Source organism: Brassica napus, chromosome A2 (assembly GCF_020379485.1).
Source record: "Brassica napus cultivar Da-Ae chromosome A2, Da-Ae, whole genome shotgun sequence".
NCBI classification, from domain to species: domain Eukaryota; kingdom Viridiplantae; phylum Streptophyta; class Magnoliopsida; order Brassicales; family Brassicaceae; genus Brassica; species Brassica napus.
In genome coordinates this window covers 10,060,636-10,077,541 of record NC_063435.1, presented here as the reverse complement: position 1 = coordinate 10,077,541, position 16,906 = coordinate 10,060,636, and the positions used below count along the sequence as shown (strand labels likewise).

General features: G+C 33.0%; 4 protein-coding genes and 1 pseudogene across 6 annotated transcripts; 2 read left to right on the top strand and 3 right to left on the bottom strand.

Moving 5' to 3' along the window:
- The first annotated feature begins 2,588 nt into the window (after positions 1 to 2,588).
- Positions 2,589 to 3,168, top strand: LOC111215306 (putative defensin-like protein 184). The gene is made up of 2 exons (XM_022718755.2): positions 2,589 to 2,735; positions 2,871 to 3,168. Exons 1-2 carry the CDS (start codon positions 2,672 to 2,674, stop codon positions 3,038 to 3,040), a joined length of 234 nt encoding a protein of 77 aa, XP_022574476.2. The 5' UTR covers positions 2,589 to 2,671; the 3' UTR covers positions 3,041 to 3,168.
- Positions 3,169 to 7,342: 4,174 nt separating this feature from the next.
- LOC106420758 lies at positions 7,343 to 9,225 on the bottom strand. 2 transcript variants are annotated; one of them, XM_013861604.3, is made up of 8 exons: positions 8,986 to 9,225; positions 8,662 to 8,728; positions 8,443 to 8,576; positions 8,274 to 8,357; positions 8,085 to 8,199; positions 7,865 to 8,013; positions 7,729 to 7,766; positions 7,343 to 7,638 (listed from the first exon to the last, which is right to left on the bottom strand). In XM_013861604.3, the coding sequence occupies exons 1-8, from the start codon at positions 8,988 to 8,990 to the stop codon at positions 7,514 to 7,516; spliced, it is 717 nt and encodes a 238-aa protein (XP_013717058.2). In that variant the 5' UTR covers positions 8,991 to 9,225; the 3' UTR covers positions 7,343 to 7,513. The 2 variants fall into 2 exon arrangements, with proteins under 2 accessions (XP_013717058.2, XP_048617568.1); XM_048761611.1 differs by lacking the exon at positions 8,986 to 9,225 and adding an exon at positions 8,817 to 8,954.
- A 435-nt stretch (positions 9,226 to 9,660) lies between these two features.
- LOC111215436 lies at positions 9,661 to 11,269 on the bottom strand. Of its 2 annotated transcripts, XM_022718928.2 has the most exons (5): positions 10,849 to 10,951; positions 10,648 to 10,772; positions 10,487 to 10,570; positions 10,304 to 10,412; positions 9,663 to 10,230 (listed from the first exon to the last, which is right to left on the bottom strand). In XM_022718928.2, exons 2-5 carry the CDS (start codon positions 10,710 to 10,712, stop codon positions 10,090 to 10,092), a joined length of 399 nt encoding a protein of 132 aa, XP_022574649.2. In that variant the 5' UTR covers positions 10,713 to 10,772; positions 10,849 to 10,951; the 3' UTR covers positions 9,663 to 10,089. The 2 variants fall into 2 exon arrangements, with proteins under 2 accessions (XP_048617579.1, XP_022574649.2); XM_048761622.1 differs by having other exon boundaries at positions 9,661 to 10,230; positions 10,648 to 11,269.
- Positions 11,270 to 12,691: 1,422 nt separating this feature from the next.
- On the top strand, positions 12,692 to 14,385 carry LOC106394068 (annotated as a pseudogene).
- A 16-nt stretch (positions 14,386 to 14,401) lies between these two features.
- LOC106394057 (expansin-A1) lies at positions 14,402 to 16,164 on the bottom strand. Its single transcript, XM_013834675.3, has 3 exons — positions 15,964 to 16,164; positions 15,393 to 15,856; positions 14,402 to 15,130 (listed from the first exon to the last, which is right to left on the bottom strand). The coding sequence occupies exons 2-3, from the start codon at positions 15,833 to 15,835 to the stop codon at positions 14,824 to 14,826; spliced, it is 750 nt and encodes a 249-aa protein (XP_013690129.2). The 5' UTR covers positions 15,836 to 15,856; positions 15,964 to 16,164; the 3' UTR covers positions 14,402 to 14,823.
- Positions 16,165 to 16,906: the final 742 nt, after the last annotated feature.

The following is a 16,906-nucleotide window of genomic DNA, read 5'->3' as shown; positions in this document are numbered from 1 at the left end:
TATCAAAAAAAATTGTGAATATATTTATCTAAATTATAGAGAGAAATAATTCGACATCCCATAATCAAAATAACACTCAACTACAGAAAATATTAGTGTATTCCAATAGAAAAATATAGCTTAATCAAGACATGAATGGCGTTATTTCTGATAAATTCGCAAATTCAAAATTTTCATCTGTATTTATTTGTGTATTAACAATAATGAAGATTTCATAATTATAAAGTTTGGTGCTTCAGTTAAGGGATTGAATTTACTATGTCCTTATTTGTTTTGAATTTTTTGTACCATCAGTCACGGTTTCATTACAATGTATTCTTACACTGTAAAATTGTATAAACGATAATTTAGAAAAGAGCATGTTATATGTTCAAAAATGATATATGTTTGTAGGAAATTTTTTCATATAAAAATTACCAACGTGTAATGTCCTATTGGACCGATAAGACTAAATATTATGCATGATAAGAATAATATATGGTGATATGATTTTTTGAGCATGCTAATCTTTTTTATATCATTCCAAATTTATTGGACCCATACCATATTCCAGTCATTTCATAAATCACGCACATAACACATATATATTGTTGGGAACATTTACAAAAATTACAAATATTATCTAACTTATAATATAGAATCACTTATATACAATAATACGAAAGTACAATTCTAATATGCCATATATGAAACCGTCGACACACACTGGTTAGTTCAGGTTTATAGTGGAAAAAAGAATGATGCATAAAATAAAACATATACTATAATCCCTTTCTAATATTATTTGGCAATGACATAACATGTAATTAGTTTAGGAAAGAGAAAGCTATTTAATAAAAGATGTGAGGTGGATTCTAGTGATAGCATTATGCCCGTTTAGTTGCGGGTCTGGCGGGACAGGACCGTGGCGGTACTGGGCCGAAGCGGGACGGGCCGAAGCGGGATGCGGGCAAACATTGAGGCCCGCTACACTTTTCTCACCGAGAACAGAGCTCACCGAGAACAGAGCTCCATCAGGTTGTGGGCTCTAAGTGGCGAAGTTCTAAGTCACGATTCTTCACCAAGGTGGTTTGTTTGGTACAGGGGAGTACCAGCTTCACAGCAGAACCTTGAAGACTGATGAAATTTGTGCAGATTCAAGATATCATTTTGATCTAATCGTTAGTCTGTTAGAACTTGAACATGTTGGTATCAAGAGTCTGACTTATGTTATGGTCTAATCTATCTTGGTCTCTTCTTGTTGCAGGTGACTTGTGGTTCACGAAACCATTTGAGGTCCTTTGTAGTCATTAGCTATAGTTAAGAGTTCCTTTGTAAGTTTGCACGAAATCATTTGTGTTTCTTTTTCTGAGGGAAGAACATAAACAAAATATGAATATATATCAATACACTAGTTGAATGAATCACGTTTTGACCTGTGCAGGTTCTTGGTCCCACGAGACATGACTGTTGGACATTTCATTCACATGCTAAGCAATAGACTACACCGAACTATATCCAAAGCTCTGTTTGTTTTAGTACAGAACACACTTCCTCAACAGGTACCTAATTATCCAGCATCCATGTTCAAAAAATCTATTAATAATGCATTTACTCTTATCTTTGTTCTCTACAGCTGCTCCCATGGACTCTTTGAACAATACTGCCGTCTCCAAGCCCAGCTTCAAAAGCATAGGAGATGAGAGCATGCTTAAGATCACTAAGACGAAACCACAAGTAAGAAAAACGTTTTATTTTTAAGAGCTTAGATATGAGGTTAGTTTAATAGAACTTGAATTGTTATTGCTTAGTTTGATAGGTAGTGATTCTAGTGAACACGTATTGCTCAGTCTGATAAACTTTGATGTTTGTTTCTGTGTCCAGACGCAAGTGAGTTATGTCTGATCATGTTGTTTTATTTATGCAGGTATAGTGAACCGATGTCCCGCGGGCCGACCCGCAAAGCCCATGTACTATGCGGGGCGGGATTGGTCAGCCCTCGACAAGACCGCATCCCGCGCGGGCCTGTCCCGCTGAGACCCATTTGAACTGAAGACCGCGGCGGGGCGGGGCGGGACGGGACGGGACGGGAAGACCCAATTGCCATCTCTAATAGCATATATGCAATGACAAACTTGTTAATCACACATGAGGGTAAAATTTAATGTTAATAATGCATCTCAAATAATAAAAAGAGGATATTGAAGATTGAAATTTAATCTATGCGTGTTTTTAATGTGTGTAGACAAAATTGTTCATGAAAATTATTATATGTGATATTAAGAAATAAAAAAGTACTCAAATAGGAAACGCATTATATGTATATTTACTTTGACTAGGAAATAATGTAAGAATATATATATGTATATTTACTTTGACTAAAATATCATAAAGATTGGAATGCCATCAATGATTTTTATTTAATATTTCTAACAAAATTATTCAAGAGATAATTTATTTAATTTCGTAATAAGAAATAAATATAAAATTACTAATTATGTAAGACATTACTATAAGAATATATATGCATTGACTTTGACTAGGACTTACATCTTTACGTTACATATGAATTAAATATTACTTTCACTAAAAAATATACATTTGCGTTATATTTGCCTATAAATATAAGGCAAGCCGAAAGATAGATCATCAGTTAAAACCTATTCTCTTCAATCATCTCAATTCCAAAAAAATGAAGATCTCTTTCTCTTCTGTTCTCTTCGTACTCATGGTCGTTTTCATCATTTCTTCTTCAGGTGGATTTTTATTATTTGCATAGAAAATTTCTCTACAAACAAAAACTTTGTTGTATACTTAAGTTAACTGAGAATTTTGTAAACGTAATGTAAATGTTTGTTTTTGTTATACTTTGGTATGATTATAATTAATAGGAAACAATAAAATGGTAGGAGAAGCAAAGGATTGTTTTCAAACGTGGACGTGTGAAGGAGTAAAAGAATGTAGAGATAAGTGCGCGGCTGAATACAAAGGAATTGGAAGGTGTGATGATATCGTTTCTCCTATAGTACCTCCCCAGTGTAATTGCTACTATCCTTGCTAATATCTCTATACGTACAGCAAATAATGATTTGTCTTATATGATAATATGTACACTTTTTATCTGTTAAATCTTATGTGATTCAAAGAATAAATATATCTCAAAGGTGAAATCTATGATGTGTTTGTCTATAGTCTCTTGTCTTTTAATTTGATTTACTTACTCTTCCACAATCTTCAGTCCTAATTGCTTAGTGTACTAATTCAACGTATTATCTGGAAAATCGAATCTGCTTGAGAAATAATTCTATGAATTATATCAAGATTTTAAGCCAAATCAAACCATAGAAAAAATAATATTGTTATTACTGATTTTATATTTTTTGAACAATATTATTATTTTTATTTTTTTGAACTGGCTTTCATTTTTTGAACATTATTACCAATTTTATTATACATCAATTCACAGATCATATTTGTAACAAATAATTTGCATTTATATTTTTAGAGTTAAGAAAGTAAAAAATATCAGACAAAATATCGTGCGGTCTGCATCATTCAAATGTCATACTCTCTGCTTCACGTCTCACAGAGTCGAATAATTGAGTTGGTATATATATAACATTCCCCATCGCTAGGGAAACCCACGACAATCATTAATATGTTTTTCTTTAAAATCCGGTCTAATTTTTGGTCAAGGAGGGAAAAAGGCTTATCTAACTGGAATTGAAAGTAATAACTCTGATTCACTTGCAAGTTACAACTATGAGTGTTCCAACGCTTTCTGGATGTTTTGCCAGTGCGAAGACCTTTAGGGGCCTGAGGCAAATTCAAAAGCATAAATTTTATGTAATTAATTTCATAATTTAATTATAATTGAAGAAAAAACTACAGAATTATCTTTTACCGTCAAAGACTACAGATTTCAATATATTTATTTAATTATATGGTGGTGAAATTAACAGAAAAAACTGTTACAATTTTTTTCTGAAATTAACAGAAAACTATAGTGCATGGGAAATTAAAGTTCTAAAATTTAGACATTTTATGTTAAAAAATTAAATTGATGATTGTGGTTTTTAGTACATGTGTTACTTGTTCAAAGTGGTTAGATGTTAAACCAGTTAAAATGATATGATATATAAGATACATATCAGTCATTTGATTATTTTTGATATTAAAGTTTTATTTATTTTATTTATTTATTGGATGTTCTTAGCGGAAAGAAATATATTATCTGTTTTTCTATTTCTTTAGAAAACATTTTTGCCTTTATAGCAGAGAGAACAAGGAAGTACTACTTTCTTTTTTGAAACAACAAGGAAGTACTACTTACCACAAAGGATTTAAACCAAAACATTTGTTTGCAACTGAATCATCAATATTTGGAATGGAATGATAATATCAGTTCCAAAAAAAAAGTCACCATTTGTTTTGAATAGAGGAATGATCATTCCATTAATTCTAAAAATAAATAGAAAACTACAAAAATAAGTATTCCATAAAAAATGATAAAGAATGATTGGAATGAACCTATTCCATTTTTTCTCTACATTCAATTCATGGTATTCTATTAATTTTCATTCCATAAATTCCTAAACTTGTAAATCAGTTACAGCCAACATTTTACTCATTAGGCCATGAATTTAAATATTTGTTGGAATCCCAACAACTCTTGATTTATAACAACAGAGAAGATCCATTGTTCACTGCTCCAACATCTCTATAACTTTATGGAATATACCTCATGGTGGACATGTTCGTTATGGTATGACTCAATACAACAGCTAGCCAGTGGTGGACCAGGATTGAATTTAACATGGGTCAAACTATCCCCTGTATATTAATTGAAGAATATTTGAAAAGATGTAACTTCAATTTTGTAATAATTAAAAAAGATCTCTTGCTTATGTATCAATCAATTAAGTAGTTAATTAGTCATACATGTCATCCTCACATTAAAATTGAAAAACATGTTGGTCCAATTCGACTTTTATATCTTACTAGAAACATTTAATATCAACTATAATATATCATATGATATTAACTAAAGGAAAGTGACTATTTATTATATATTATTTCTTTAAATAAAACCTACAAAATTACCTAATGTGATTATGATATATATAGTAATTAATGATTTTAAATAATGAAGATTTGCTAATAATCTATATGATTTCTATCATTTTTTGATTAATTTTCTTACTATTAAAGTAAATTACAAAATTACATTAATCATATATTAAAAATTTTAGATTTTTTTTTATATGTTGTATTTTGAATTTTTCAAAATGAGTATAAATTATTAAAACTATTAAAGTCTCACATAAACTTTTGTGATCAGTGTTTAAATTTTTTTCTATAATAAGATACAATGATAATAAAATCATATAAATAAATAATTTTATTTTAGTAGGTGTTTATGTGAATATATATATATACTTCATATCGTTTAAATTTAACCATATCTCATATACGATAGATAAGATTGATTGTTTTGATTTATTTATTCTAAAATGATTGCGAGTAAACAAGAGCGGTCATTTAATTTATATGTGCAAGTCAATTTATTACATAATAGTAACTGATTTTTTAGTTATTTAATATATAATTATTATTTTACTATTTCATAATATGCAGAAAAATATAAAATAAATATTTATTCTGCATAAGGCGCATATCTTAACCTAAGTATGTATCTCTTTAATAATTTTGAATCTTAAACATTTTCTAAATCTCATGCCAAAATAAAAAAATGAAAATAAACTCAAAAATTAATATTTATATCGAGCAATAACCAAAATGACACAAAAAGAAGAAAACTATCGAACATAGATAGGATTGGTATGTGTATGTAAACTTTTCATAACCATAATTAACTTTTAAATTGCTAAATTATGATATAAAACTGAGCTGACATAGTTTCATTGTAACCAAATAGTAGGCATGAGATTTTTCGGCCTAAATGTTCGATTTTTATGAGATAAATAATTTTTTGACCTAAAATATTTTTAAAAATGGATCAGTTAATTAGTAAACAAATTATGTAGTTAAGAAAAAAAATTTAAAAAAAATTGTTTAAGAGCCAAATATATTTATTCGATCAATAATATAAAAAAAATTCCATACGATATTTCTTAAATAATTTTCATATAAATTTACTATGCGCAAGGTGCATGTCTTATCCTAGTGTACATAAAAAGGAAAAACAAGTAAAAAGAGTCACCATGAGGGGTTTGATCCATGGTTTAGGGGGGTCAAGTGCTGAACTTTATCGAGAGAGCTACTTATTTTTCTTTGTTTCTATGAACAAAATAATATTTAAACAGATTTAAAGGGTGTCAGGTGACACCCCATTGCTCTACGTAGGTCCGCAATTGGGTTTTATCCTTGCTAATTGTTGTATTTGGATATTCTTTTCATGTTAAGATCGTTTGCATAGTTTCAGTCAATGTCATCTCATTTGTGAATTATAATATGGTTTTTCGATATAGCTATTGGTCCGAGGTCGAGAAGATTGACAGCAACTAGAAAATTTAGTCAGACAATATTTGTAGCAAATCCGTGCAGCGTGCTCATAAGGTATATTTATCTTTCTCTCAAATAATTAGTTAAGGTCTCACTTTTCCAAACTTATGCATCATATCGCAAACCAAAGGGAAGATGCTGTAACACCAGCAGCTTATGTCCACAGAATGCAAAAATCAGGCAGAGAATTAGTTTTAAAAATATCATCTTTTGGATATTTATGTACTAAACATACGTTCATGCAGATGCAGAGTCAAATAGATGTAGATTTTGGAATGCATATGGAGCAACAGCTTGAGAATTTCTCATGGGTCCATAGAGATGAAAACATGAATGTTCCTCTAAAACAAGAAGGCCCAAATATGCAGTTTGATCATACTTACAGGGACATAACTTGCTCGGCAAGTTCATCTCTTAAAAGTTACTCAGGACTCTTTGGTAAAAGCTCAAATATCAAAACACCAAAAATAGAAACAAGTAGCATCCCGGGGACATCTGCTGATCCAAGCTAGCAATTCAACAATCTCAGCTTCCTAAATGATCCAAAGCTTCAGCAGCTAGCTGAGTGGAATCTATTAGGAAGTCCTGCTGATTACAACGTTAGCCAGCATCTTATAGGCCTCAGTTTGGAGGAAACTTGGCTTCTTCTAAGACGCTAACTTATGTTAGCGTCTTTGATGATCCTCTGTTTTCACGGGTATAATTGCGTCGCAGTTATGTTATTACAGGTCTTGTTTTGTTGACTGTTTACGACATATCTAAATATGCAGCGGCCAAATTATAAGCAGCTCCGGCAAAACACGAAGTGTTGATCCGAGAAGGCGGAAGAGGTTAGGGAAACGATAAAATACTATATATATATATATATACGATATATATTAAGTTGCTTGTAACACCCGACATTCTCCAAAATGCATTATGAAAGTTTTGTTTTCTCTCAAAAAAAAAAAAAAAATCTTAACCTAAAATTAATTAATATGTATTACCGACAGAGCCGGGCTTGACCCAATTATTTTGAACCAATCGAATGGGGCACATCGGCAGATTCAGAAAGACCATTCTTCGACAGGAGAGTTGCTATCGAACGAAACAGAAGTTCCTTCTGCTCCATAGAAGGAACAGCTCCAGCGTCATCTGAAATGCAGAGGACAAGAGCATTAGACGCTCTAAACGAAGTATCAAAGACTGCAGTATGCAAGAGAGAGAGGAGAGGAGCACGCTCACCACCGATTGCAGGGTTGGAGCGCTGAGTCCCAATGCCGCTGCATAATCAGTAGTCACAGTAACTCATAAACCCCAATATAAAAATAATCATAGAGATGATAGGATGGAAAAACAAAAATATCCAATCATGTCTTACAGTCTCTCCATGAGGATTCCATCAGACTCATCAGGAGATTCATCCTCGTCCTCTTCGTTCAAGGCAGAGTCCATGACCGGTCCGTTCAAGGCAGATTCGGGAAGCCTCCATACCTTCATCTTAACTCCACAAGGAGTCACGAAAGTTTCCTGCAAACAAAAGAAGATGATTTCAAGCATTTGAAAGAAACAAATCTTGGTTACAAAGAAGGATATTTAACCTGGATGAAGTTAGAACTAGGGACAGAAGGAGCACGGTTCTTGATAAGCTTGTGCGCCAATCTCTGCCTCCTCCTCCTCCTCCTAAGGACGTTGAGCTTGCAACGTCGGGTGTAACTGTGAGAATAATTTGTCAAATATATATATACTAAAGATGAACTAAGCACAAAGAGACAGCAGAAGAAACATACCCCAGGGAAACCTTAATTCTGTTCTTGATATGAGGTACGCTAGAGTTAGAGAGAACAGGCTCATGCGGATTACAACCACAACCGCTGCATAATCAAAACAACAAGAATAATCAAATCAGATCAGATAAAAAAGATATAACAAAACAATTTTTTCTGCTTGTAGTCTTACAGTTCCCTATGTAGGTACCCATCAGACTCATCACTATCTTCGTCCAAGGCAGAGTCCATGACCGGTCCGTTCAAGGCAGATTCGGGAAGCCTCCATACCTTTGTCTTAATTCCACAAGGAGTCACGAAAGTTTCCTGCAAACAAAAGAAGATTATTTAAGCATTTGACAGAAACCGATCTTGGTTATAAAAAGGGATTTAATTAGTGATAAATTTTAACCGCAATGAAAGGTTTGTGGGAGACAGGAGGAGTAATCTTCTTTCTAGATCTCATAACTCTCTTGGTGCTATCAGAAAAAGAGAAACCATGTCAAACTTCAAACATCTAGAAAACTAAACCACGAACCCAAGATCTGCAAGCAAATCAACACGCACCAAAACTACAAACAAATCATCACGCACCAGCCAAAAGACACAAGGAAGAAGAAAAAGAAGACGATCAATTAAACTAAACAGACAGAAGGAAGAAGGAGACGATCAACAAAACTAAACATTCAGAGACAGACAGACGGAAGAAGGAACTACGAGACGGAAGAAATCTTACCCCATGTTTCTCTATGAAGGTGACGATCAACAGCGAATGGGTTTATAAACCCTAAATCATTCAAACAACTTCCCATTTATATGCTAATTTTACGGATCCAGGCCCATTAAACCTTCACTTTTGAACTTGCATAAAAGTCTCACTATATTCTTCATTTGGATTTTCAAAATTTTGGGAATATGCTTATTCCATTCGGGTTTTACTAATTTTCAGGTCGATTCGGTCTGATTCCTTCCAAATTTGGGTTTTTTGTTCAACTCACAATGACACAAACATATAAAGGTTTCTGCTATGTCACTAGCACATCGTAAATATTGTGACCCAACTAAAATGCCAACTAAAGACCCATTGTGACAGCTTAAAGATATCCCATTTGGTTTAGTAACTTATGTGTGGTTCAGTTCTTTGGTTTAGGTCTTTGGTTTACTAAACACTATATGTAATATCTTTCTCACTTACGGGAAATCAATCAAACACTAAAACAATCTTCTTAAACTCTAACTCTCTCTATCATCATGTTCATCATCATTCACCATTGAATCTCTGTTCTTCGGGATGATCCTTCTTCCTTCGTGGTCGTCCTCTAGGCTTTGATTCTCCGATCTCCGGGTTCTCGGTGAACCTCTGGATTGGGTTTATCTATCATTATTTGTTTTACTGTCTCACCCAGACCTAATTGTAGATAAAAGACTAATGGAAACTGGATACAAAAGTTGATCAAAAGCAAAAAGAAAAGTTTTAAATGTAATAGCCATGAGAAAAACAACCGGTGAAATAGGAAAAAGAGAGAGAGACAAAGGAAGAAACATAATATGGAGAGGATAATAACAAACACTAAAAATAATATTATAAAATACTTAAAAGATAAATTCTGTTGAAGTTTATAAATACCATCAGTTAAAACTATGATAGTATGAAAAACTCTTTAACCAAACTTTTTAAAATAATTTAAATCATTAGGACTCTTCTAATTCAAAATTCTGTTTAGTTTTAAAAACCATCATTAATTTTTAAAAAAAATCATCACAGTGACTCATCAACCCCAATACATAAGAGATCATCATGATAGGATAGAAAAACTTTTAAAAAATATCCAATCATGTTTTACAATTTCAGATAGAGCTCTAAATCATGAGATCCATCACTATCGCTATCGCTATCACTGTCGTTCATGACAGAGTCCATCTCAGCAAGAGGAAGTGTCCAGACCTTGGTCTTAACTCCACTAGCACTCACGAACGTGTCCTGCAAAAGACAAAAAGATGATTTCCAGCATTTGAAAGAAACCAATCTTGATGAATTTAATGATATTTTAAACCTGAATGAAGTTGAAACGAGAGACAAAAGGAGCAGGCTTCTTGATAAGCTTGTGTTCCAATATCTGCCCCCTCTTCCTAAGGAGGTTGAGCTTGCAACGTCTGGTGAAACTGTCATCAAACAAACGATGTCAAATATTACACTAAAGATGAACTAAGCACAAAGAGAGACAGAAGAAACATATCCCAAGTTTCGACCAACTGAAATCTTCTGCTGTGCTCTATCACAGTTAGAGAGAACGGATTCATGCGGGTTAACCCCAACACCGCTGCATAATCAATCAAACACGAGAATAATCAGATATAAAGGTATAACAAAGCAAATATTTGTTTATTGTACTCTTACAAATTCGGATAGGGCTCTCCATCACTATCACTATCACTATCACTATCGTTCATGACAGAGTGCATTTCAGCAGCAGGAAGTGTCCAGACCTTGGTTTTAACTCCACCAGCACTCACGAACGTTTCCTGCAAACAAAAAAGACAAAAGACGATTTCAAGCATTTGAAAGAAACCAACAAAAGGATTTAGTTATATTTTTAACCTCAATGAAATTGAAACGAGGTTTGTTGGAGACAGGAGGAGCAATCTTCTTTCCAGATCTGATAACTCTCTTCTTGGTGCTATCAGATCAACATATAGAGAAAAAGAAAAAAACATTTCAAGCTACAACACCAACCATCTACAAACTAAAACACGATCAACCAAACTAAGGAAGAAGGAACTACGAGACGGAAGAAATCGTACCCCATGTTTCTCTACAAAGGAGACGATCAATGGCGAGTGGGTTATAAACCCTAAATCATTCAAACAACTTTCCATTTATATGATAATTTTATCGATCCAGGCCCATTAAACCTTCACTTTTGAACTTGCATAAAAGTCTCACTATATTCTTCACTTTGATTTGGATTTTCAAAATTTTGAGACTATGCTTATAAGTTTCATTCGGTTTTTACTAATTTCCAGGCCGGATTCGGTCTGGTTCCTTCCGAATTCAGTTCAAATCGGATTATAACCAGTGTCTGAAATCATTCAAAAATATATTAAAAAACTTAAAATTAACAAAAAAAAACTACTCAAAATATATAATTATTTAAAAATCTAATTAAAAACTTGTTAAACTACCTAAACTAATTCAAAATAAAAAATAAAACAAACTATAAAAAATTTTAAATATTCTAAAATATCTAAATTACTTTAATATATATAGAACCATTATTTAACTAATTTTGGATATTTTCGGATCTTAACTAGTATTTTAGTTCGGTTTGGGTTATATCTAAACCCTAAAATACCAAGCTCTTAAGTTTTGTTTGGATATTTTTATATAAATGGTTCTGATGGGATATCGGTTATTTCGGTTCAGGTTAAAGTCGGGATTTGGTTTGGGATAAAAACACTTATACCCTTCTTTTTTTTTACAGCAAACATTCAAAAACTCATGTAGACTCTGTAAAACACTCAGACCTACTTTTTAGTAAAATAAGTATTCACAAATTAGGATACTTGCATTGTTACGTAGAATTATATCATAATATTTTTTAATAACTATTTAATAATATAAACATGGGATATTGATATATGATGTATATATAAAATAATAGCGCAAGTCAAACTATAGCAATATTATAGTAGATGGGTAGATTCTACACTTTTACAAGTTGTTATGTTACAAATGTTACATATTTTTCAGGAAATAAAATTGGTTACATAATAATATATTTATGCCAAAAATCAGCTAATATTATTTATTTTATTTTTTTGTCGTCATCAGCTAATATTATTTAAGTTTATAAATATAATCAAGTTTCAAATGATGAAATAATTAAAAATATATATAATAATTATGGATGTGATTTCTATATATTTATTAAAGTATATGGTGGTGAAATCAACACAAAAAAAACTTTTACATAATTTTCAGCAAACCAACACGTGAGGTATGTACAACTATAACTACTACGATGTTAGTAATGAAGCTGAAACATCTCATAACTCAATTTGTTTTTCGCAACCGGCAACTTTCAGGTTCTAAGCGAGAAAATCAGGTTTCTGCAAACACACTTATTAGAAATAGACACAAGACTAAGGTTCCAAGATCTTCTACATGCTTTCAGACAATGTTATTTCATTTTTTGAGTTATAATATGGTTTTTCAATATAGCTATTGGACCGAGGTTGAGAAGATTGACAGCATAGATGATTTGCAGCAACTAGAAAATTCAGTAAGACAGTCTTTGTATGAAATCCGTGCTCATAAGGTATATCTATCTTTCTCCCAAATAATTAATTAAGGTCTCACTTTACCGAACTTATGCATCATATTGCGAACTACAGGAGGACATGCCTGCAACATCAGCAGCTTATGTCCACTGAATGCAACAATCAGGTAGATAATTGGTTTTAAACAGTTCATATCATCTTTTGAATATTTATGTACTAAGCATATGTTCATGAAGATACATAGTGAAATAGATGTAGATTTTGGAATGGATAATGAGCAACAGCTTGAGAATTTCTCATGGGTCCATACAGATGAAAACATGAATGTTTCTCTAAAACAAGAAGACCCAAATATGCAGTTTTATCATACTTACAGGGTGCTCCGCAAGTTCATCTCTTGAAAGTTACTCATCAGGACTCTTTGGTAAAAGGTCAAATATCAAAAACAGCAATTCAACAATCTCAGCTTCCTAAATGATCCAAAGCTTCAACAACCAGCTTAGTGGAATCTATTAGGAAGTCCCGTAGATTACAACGTTAGCCAGATCTGGGAAGCATCTTATAGGCCTCAGTTTGGAGGAAACTTGGCTTCTTCTGAGATGCTAACTTATCACGTTACCGTCTTTGATGATCCTCTGCTCCCACGGGTAAACAATGGTTTTGCTTATCATTATTTAATTTGCTTCACAGTCATGTCATTGCATGTCTTGTTTTGCTGACTGTTTCTGACATATCTAAACATCCAGCAGCCAGACCTATAAGCAGCTACGGAAAAACACGAAGAGTTGATCCGAAAAACGCGCCTTTTATTTGAGCAGTCACGAGAATGCGGATGAAGCTAAGATTGATAAGTTGCTACATTCTCCAAAATGCATAATGAAAGTTTTGTTTTTTTATTCTTCTGTATTTTGTTGACCTACCTTGATAGTTGATACTCCTGCACATACCTTCTTTTGACGGTTATTCATATTCATGACCCTAAGCAATGTGATTTTAGGCGCTTACTACTTGCATCAGGGTTTTTTTTGGAAGACAAAGACGCAAGATGTGGTCTTTATCCGCAGAGACCGAGTATCGTGCTATATCGTTCAACATGTTTAGAATTCAAATGGATATGCAAACTGCTTTTGGTGAACCGATAAATAAATCTATAAATATGTTCTTTGATAAACAAGATACGCTTCACACTGCTGCTAACTCCGTATTTCACAAACAAACTAAACATATCGAAAGAATTGTCACTATATCTAAAACTACATAGTTAAAGGTGAATTTACATCATACGTTCATACATCGGCACACAAGATTTTGATATACAAGCATTCAGATATCTTAGGCAAGTTGAATATTTGTTATTTTCATGCACCAATTTCAAAAAGAGTATTATAACTTTTTGTAAATATTACAGTTTACATGTATTTTTTTTATTTATATCTCAAACTTAGTAATTTTTCTAAGATGTATGTCTACTCCTGTAGTCACTTAATTAAGTGAGCCGTTCTATTCACATCTTTGACACCTCACATGCAAAAGCAATACAGGTATACTAAAAACTGGTCGGAAATAATGTCTCTGATGGGTCAGTTATCTATGTTAGTTTCAACAGTTGATGGATATATCGTGTCTTGTTCTATAAATATTTTTTTAATCTTAAAAAGAAGAGAGAATTAAAAAAAAAAAAAATACTACTAAAGAATTTGTTTTCATAGCAAATGAAAATATATTAACTATGCTTTCACACGCAGTTCAGGTGAATTATTTTATAGAATTTCCAATATATATATGCTGGACGTGAACATAATAAACAAATATATATACCTATTATTTTTTCCACTCTGTATAATATATATGGTGATTTACGACTCACAAACTGAAAAATAACAATCTCAAATATTCCGTACTTGTAAAAACTGAAAATTTACAACATAGATGATGATGACTTAACGACGTAATACAATCTACCAATTCTTGAAAGGTGAAACTCTCCCTCTCGCTTCAAGAGGGGATACAAACACGATAAATTTACTACTAGCGGGTGGTCCTTAATTCCACCTCTGCATCAATAAAACTTATTAAAAAAAAACCTTACCAATAATAGAAAGGTCCGAAAAGGAAACGTCATCAAGGCTTTGTGGAAAATCAAGCACTCGAAGCAAGCACCACTTCTTTTTAGGTAAGAACGGACCAAATTACTAATATGCCCCCTCTCCAATCTTTCTACTACATACACCACACGAACCACTAGTTTTCACTTGGTCAAATGATATGAGAATTTTTACCAAATCACCCCTTTCTAGCGTATCTGTGCGCCGGTGAAGGTCTGGCCAAAGGACCAACGAGCGGAAGCGACGTTGTTAGAAACGATGGTTCGACCATCGCTGGTTGTGACTTTGAAAGAGAGTGCTTGTCCGTTCAGGTAAGAGTTACTCTGCCAGTTTTGTCCCCAGTTTCTCGACATGGCTTGCCATCCTGTTCTTGACCCTTTAACCAACGCCGAGTGAACATCTCCGGCTCCTCCGACATTAGTAATCAGAACAAGGTTGAAGTAAGAATGTCCGTTTATAGTAAACCTTATCCCTCCCCTTCTCACGCAAGACACTCTTCAAAACCAAAAGTAAAATAACAGAGTAAGATTCTAACACACATCCTCTGTTTTAGAAAAAAAGCAAAAAAAAAAACAGAGCAGCTCTGTTTTTTTAGTCTTGTATTCTGTTTAAACAGAGAAATTGAATAAAAGGGCAGTCTACAAAACCGAGTAAGATTCTAAACACATCCTCTGTTTCAGAAGTGAAAGAAACAGAGCAGCTCTGTTTTATTCCTCTGTTTCGGGTTAAAAACAGAGGATTTGAAGAAAAAGGTTACCTTCTGTAGGCGACAGGGACAATGCCAGCTTTGTATTGAGCGATGCGTTGAAACACGGGCTGAGAGAGATCGAAATGCTGCTGAGGAGGGTTACACCAACCTCCTGCGTTGTTCGGTAAAGCGTTGTTCGGCGGGCAAAAGTTAGTCGCTGTGACGACGATTGAGCCAGGGAGACACCATTTTCCATCGTTCTGGCACCGTATCTCGAAGCAAGCACCGCAGCTTAATCCGTTGTTGAACAGAGCCGTGCTCAGCGCCGCCGTGTTGGTTCCATACCCTTGGCTATAAAGGTTTCCGTACCCACAAGCACCTCCCATTGTGCCGGAGGCATCACCACCGCCGTAGAATGTGGCGTGTGCGTTTACCCAACCGCCACCGTATCCATTCACACGTGATGTCATTACTGCGAGAACAACCATAATCAAGAAGCTGACGAGACCCATCTTGTTATCTTTTTCAAAAACCTGCATATAGGTAGTAAGATTGATAAGTTTATACTATTATTCTAAAAGAAGATGAAAGTAGCTAAAACTAGTAATGGGCGTGCGTGTGAGACAGAGGAGATGATTACTTATAGAAGCTTTGATCTTTCTTCCTTCCTTAAAGAGGTGATGATTATGAGAATCTGTTGTTTGGTTTAGGATTGGATAAAACAGAGGAGGCGGGGGTGGTTCAATTTATAGAAAAACTTTAGTGAGTGAAATTTTACGTTTTTGCCACTAGTTAATCACCTACCATGCACTCATCTTTACTTTATCCTTTTCGATTCATCTTTATTACTTGCTCTCTTTCTTTTATATTTGATGTTTTAGAAAAAAAAATTTGTTCCAAACTATTTGACGTTTTCAATTTTCTATGTAAAATTTATTAATAATTAATACCAGATAACCAATGATATTATAGTTTCTATTTTGCTATTTGTTGAACTGTGGTAAGGTAAACAAATATTTTATTTAGAAAATTAAATGCAGTATCTTAATCTGTGCATAATAGAAAAAATGTCAAATATAAAAAAAAAAACGGAGTGAGTACTATTATATTTTCATCTTTATTTTCTTCTCAATTAAAAACAAAGCCAAGACTAATAATGCAATTTCTTTTTAGATTTTCCCATATATATATATATATATATATATATATATATATATATTATAAATTGAACTTATTAAATGTAATATTAATGAATGAAGTATACAATAAGAAGAATTACTTTATTATTGGGACCAAAAACCGTTGAAGTCTTAATATTTAATGTCATGAAAAAAACAAAGAGTCAAAGACACATGTAGGCATGCAGGTTTGGGTCGGGTTGTTCGAAATGCGGATAGTTTGATTTGACCAAAAGCTTGCTGAATTGAATTCGGTATGGTATTCACGTAGTTCGGTTTAAAGTTTTTTTTTACCAAAACTAACCAAAACTTTGATTATATTTTGGTTAAAATTTGGTTAAATTCGGATAATTCCGGTTAGTTAGTTTTATTTATTCAGTTAGTTTTTCAAAGTTTTGATTAACT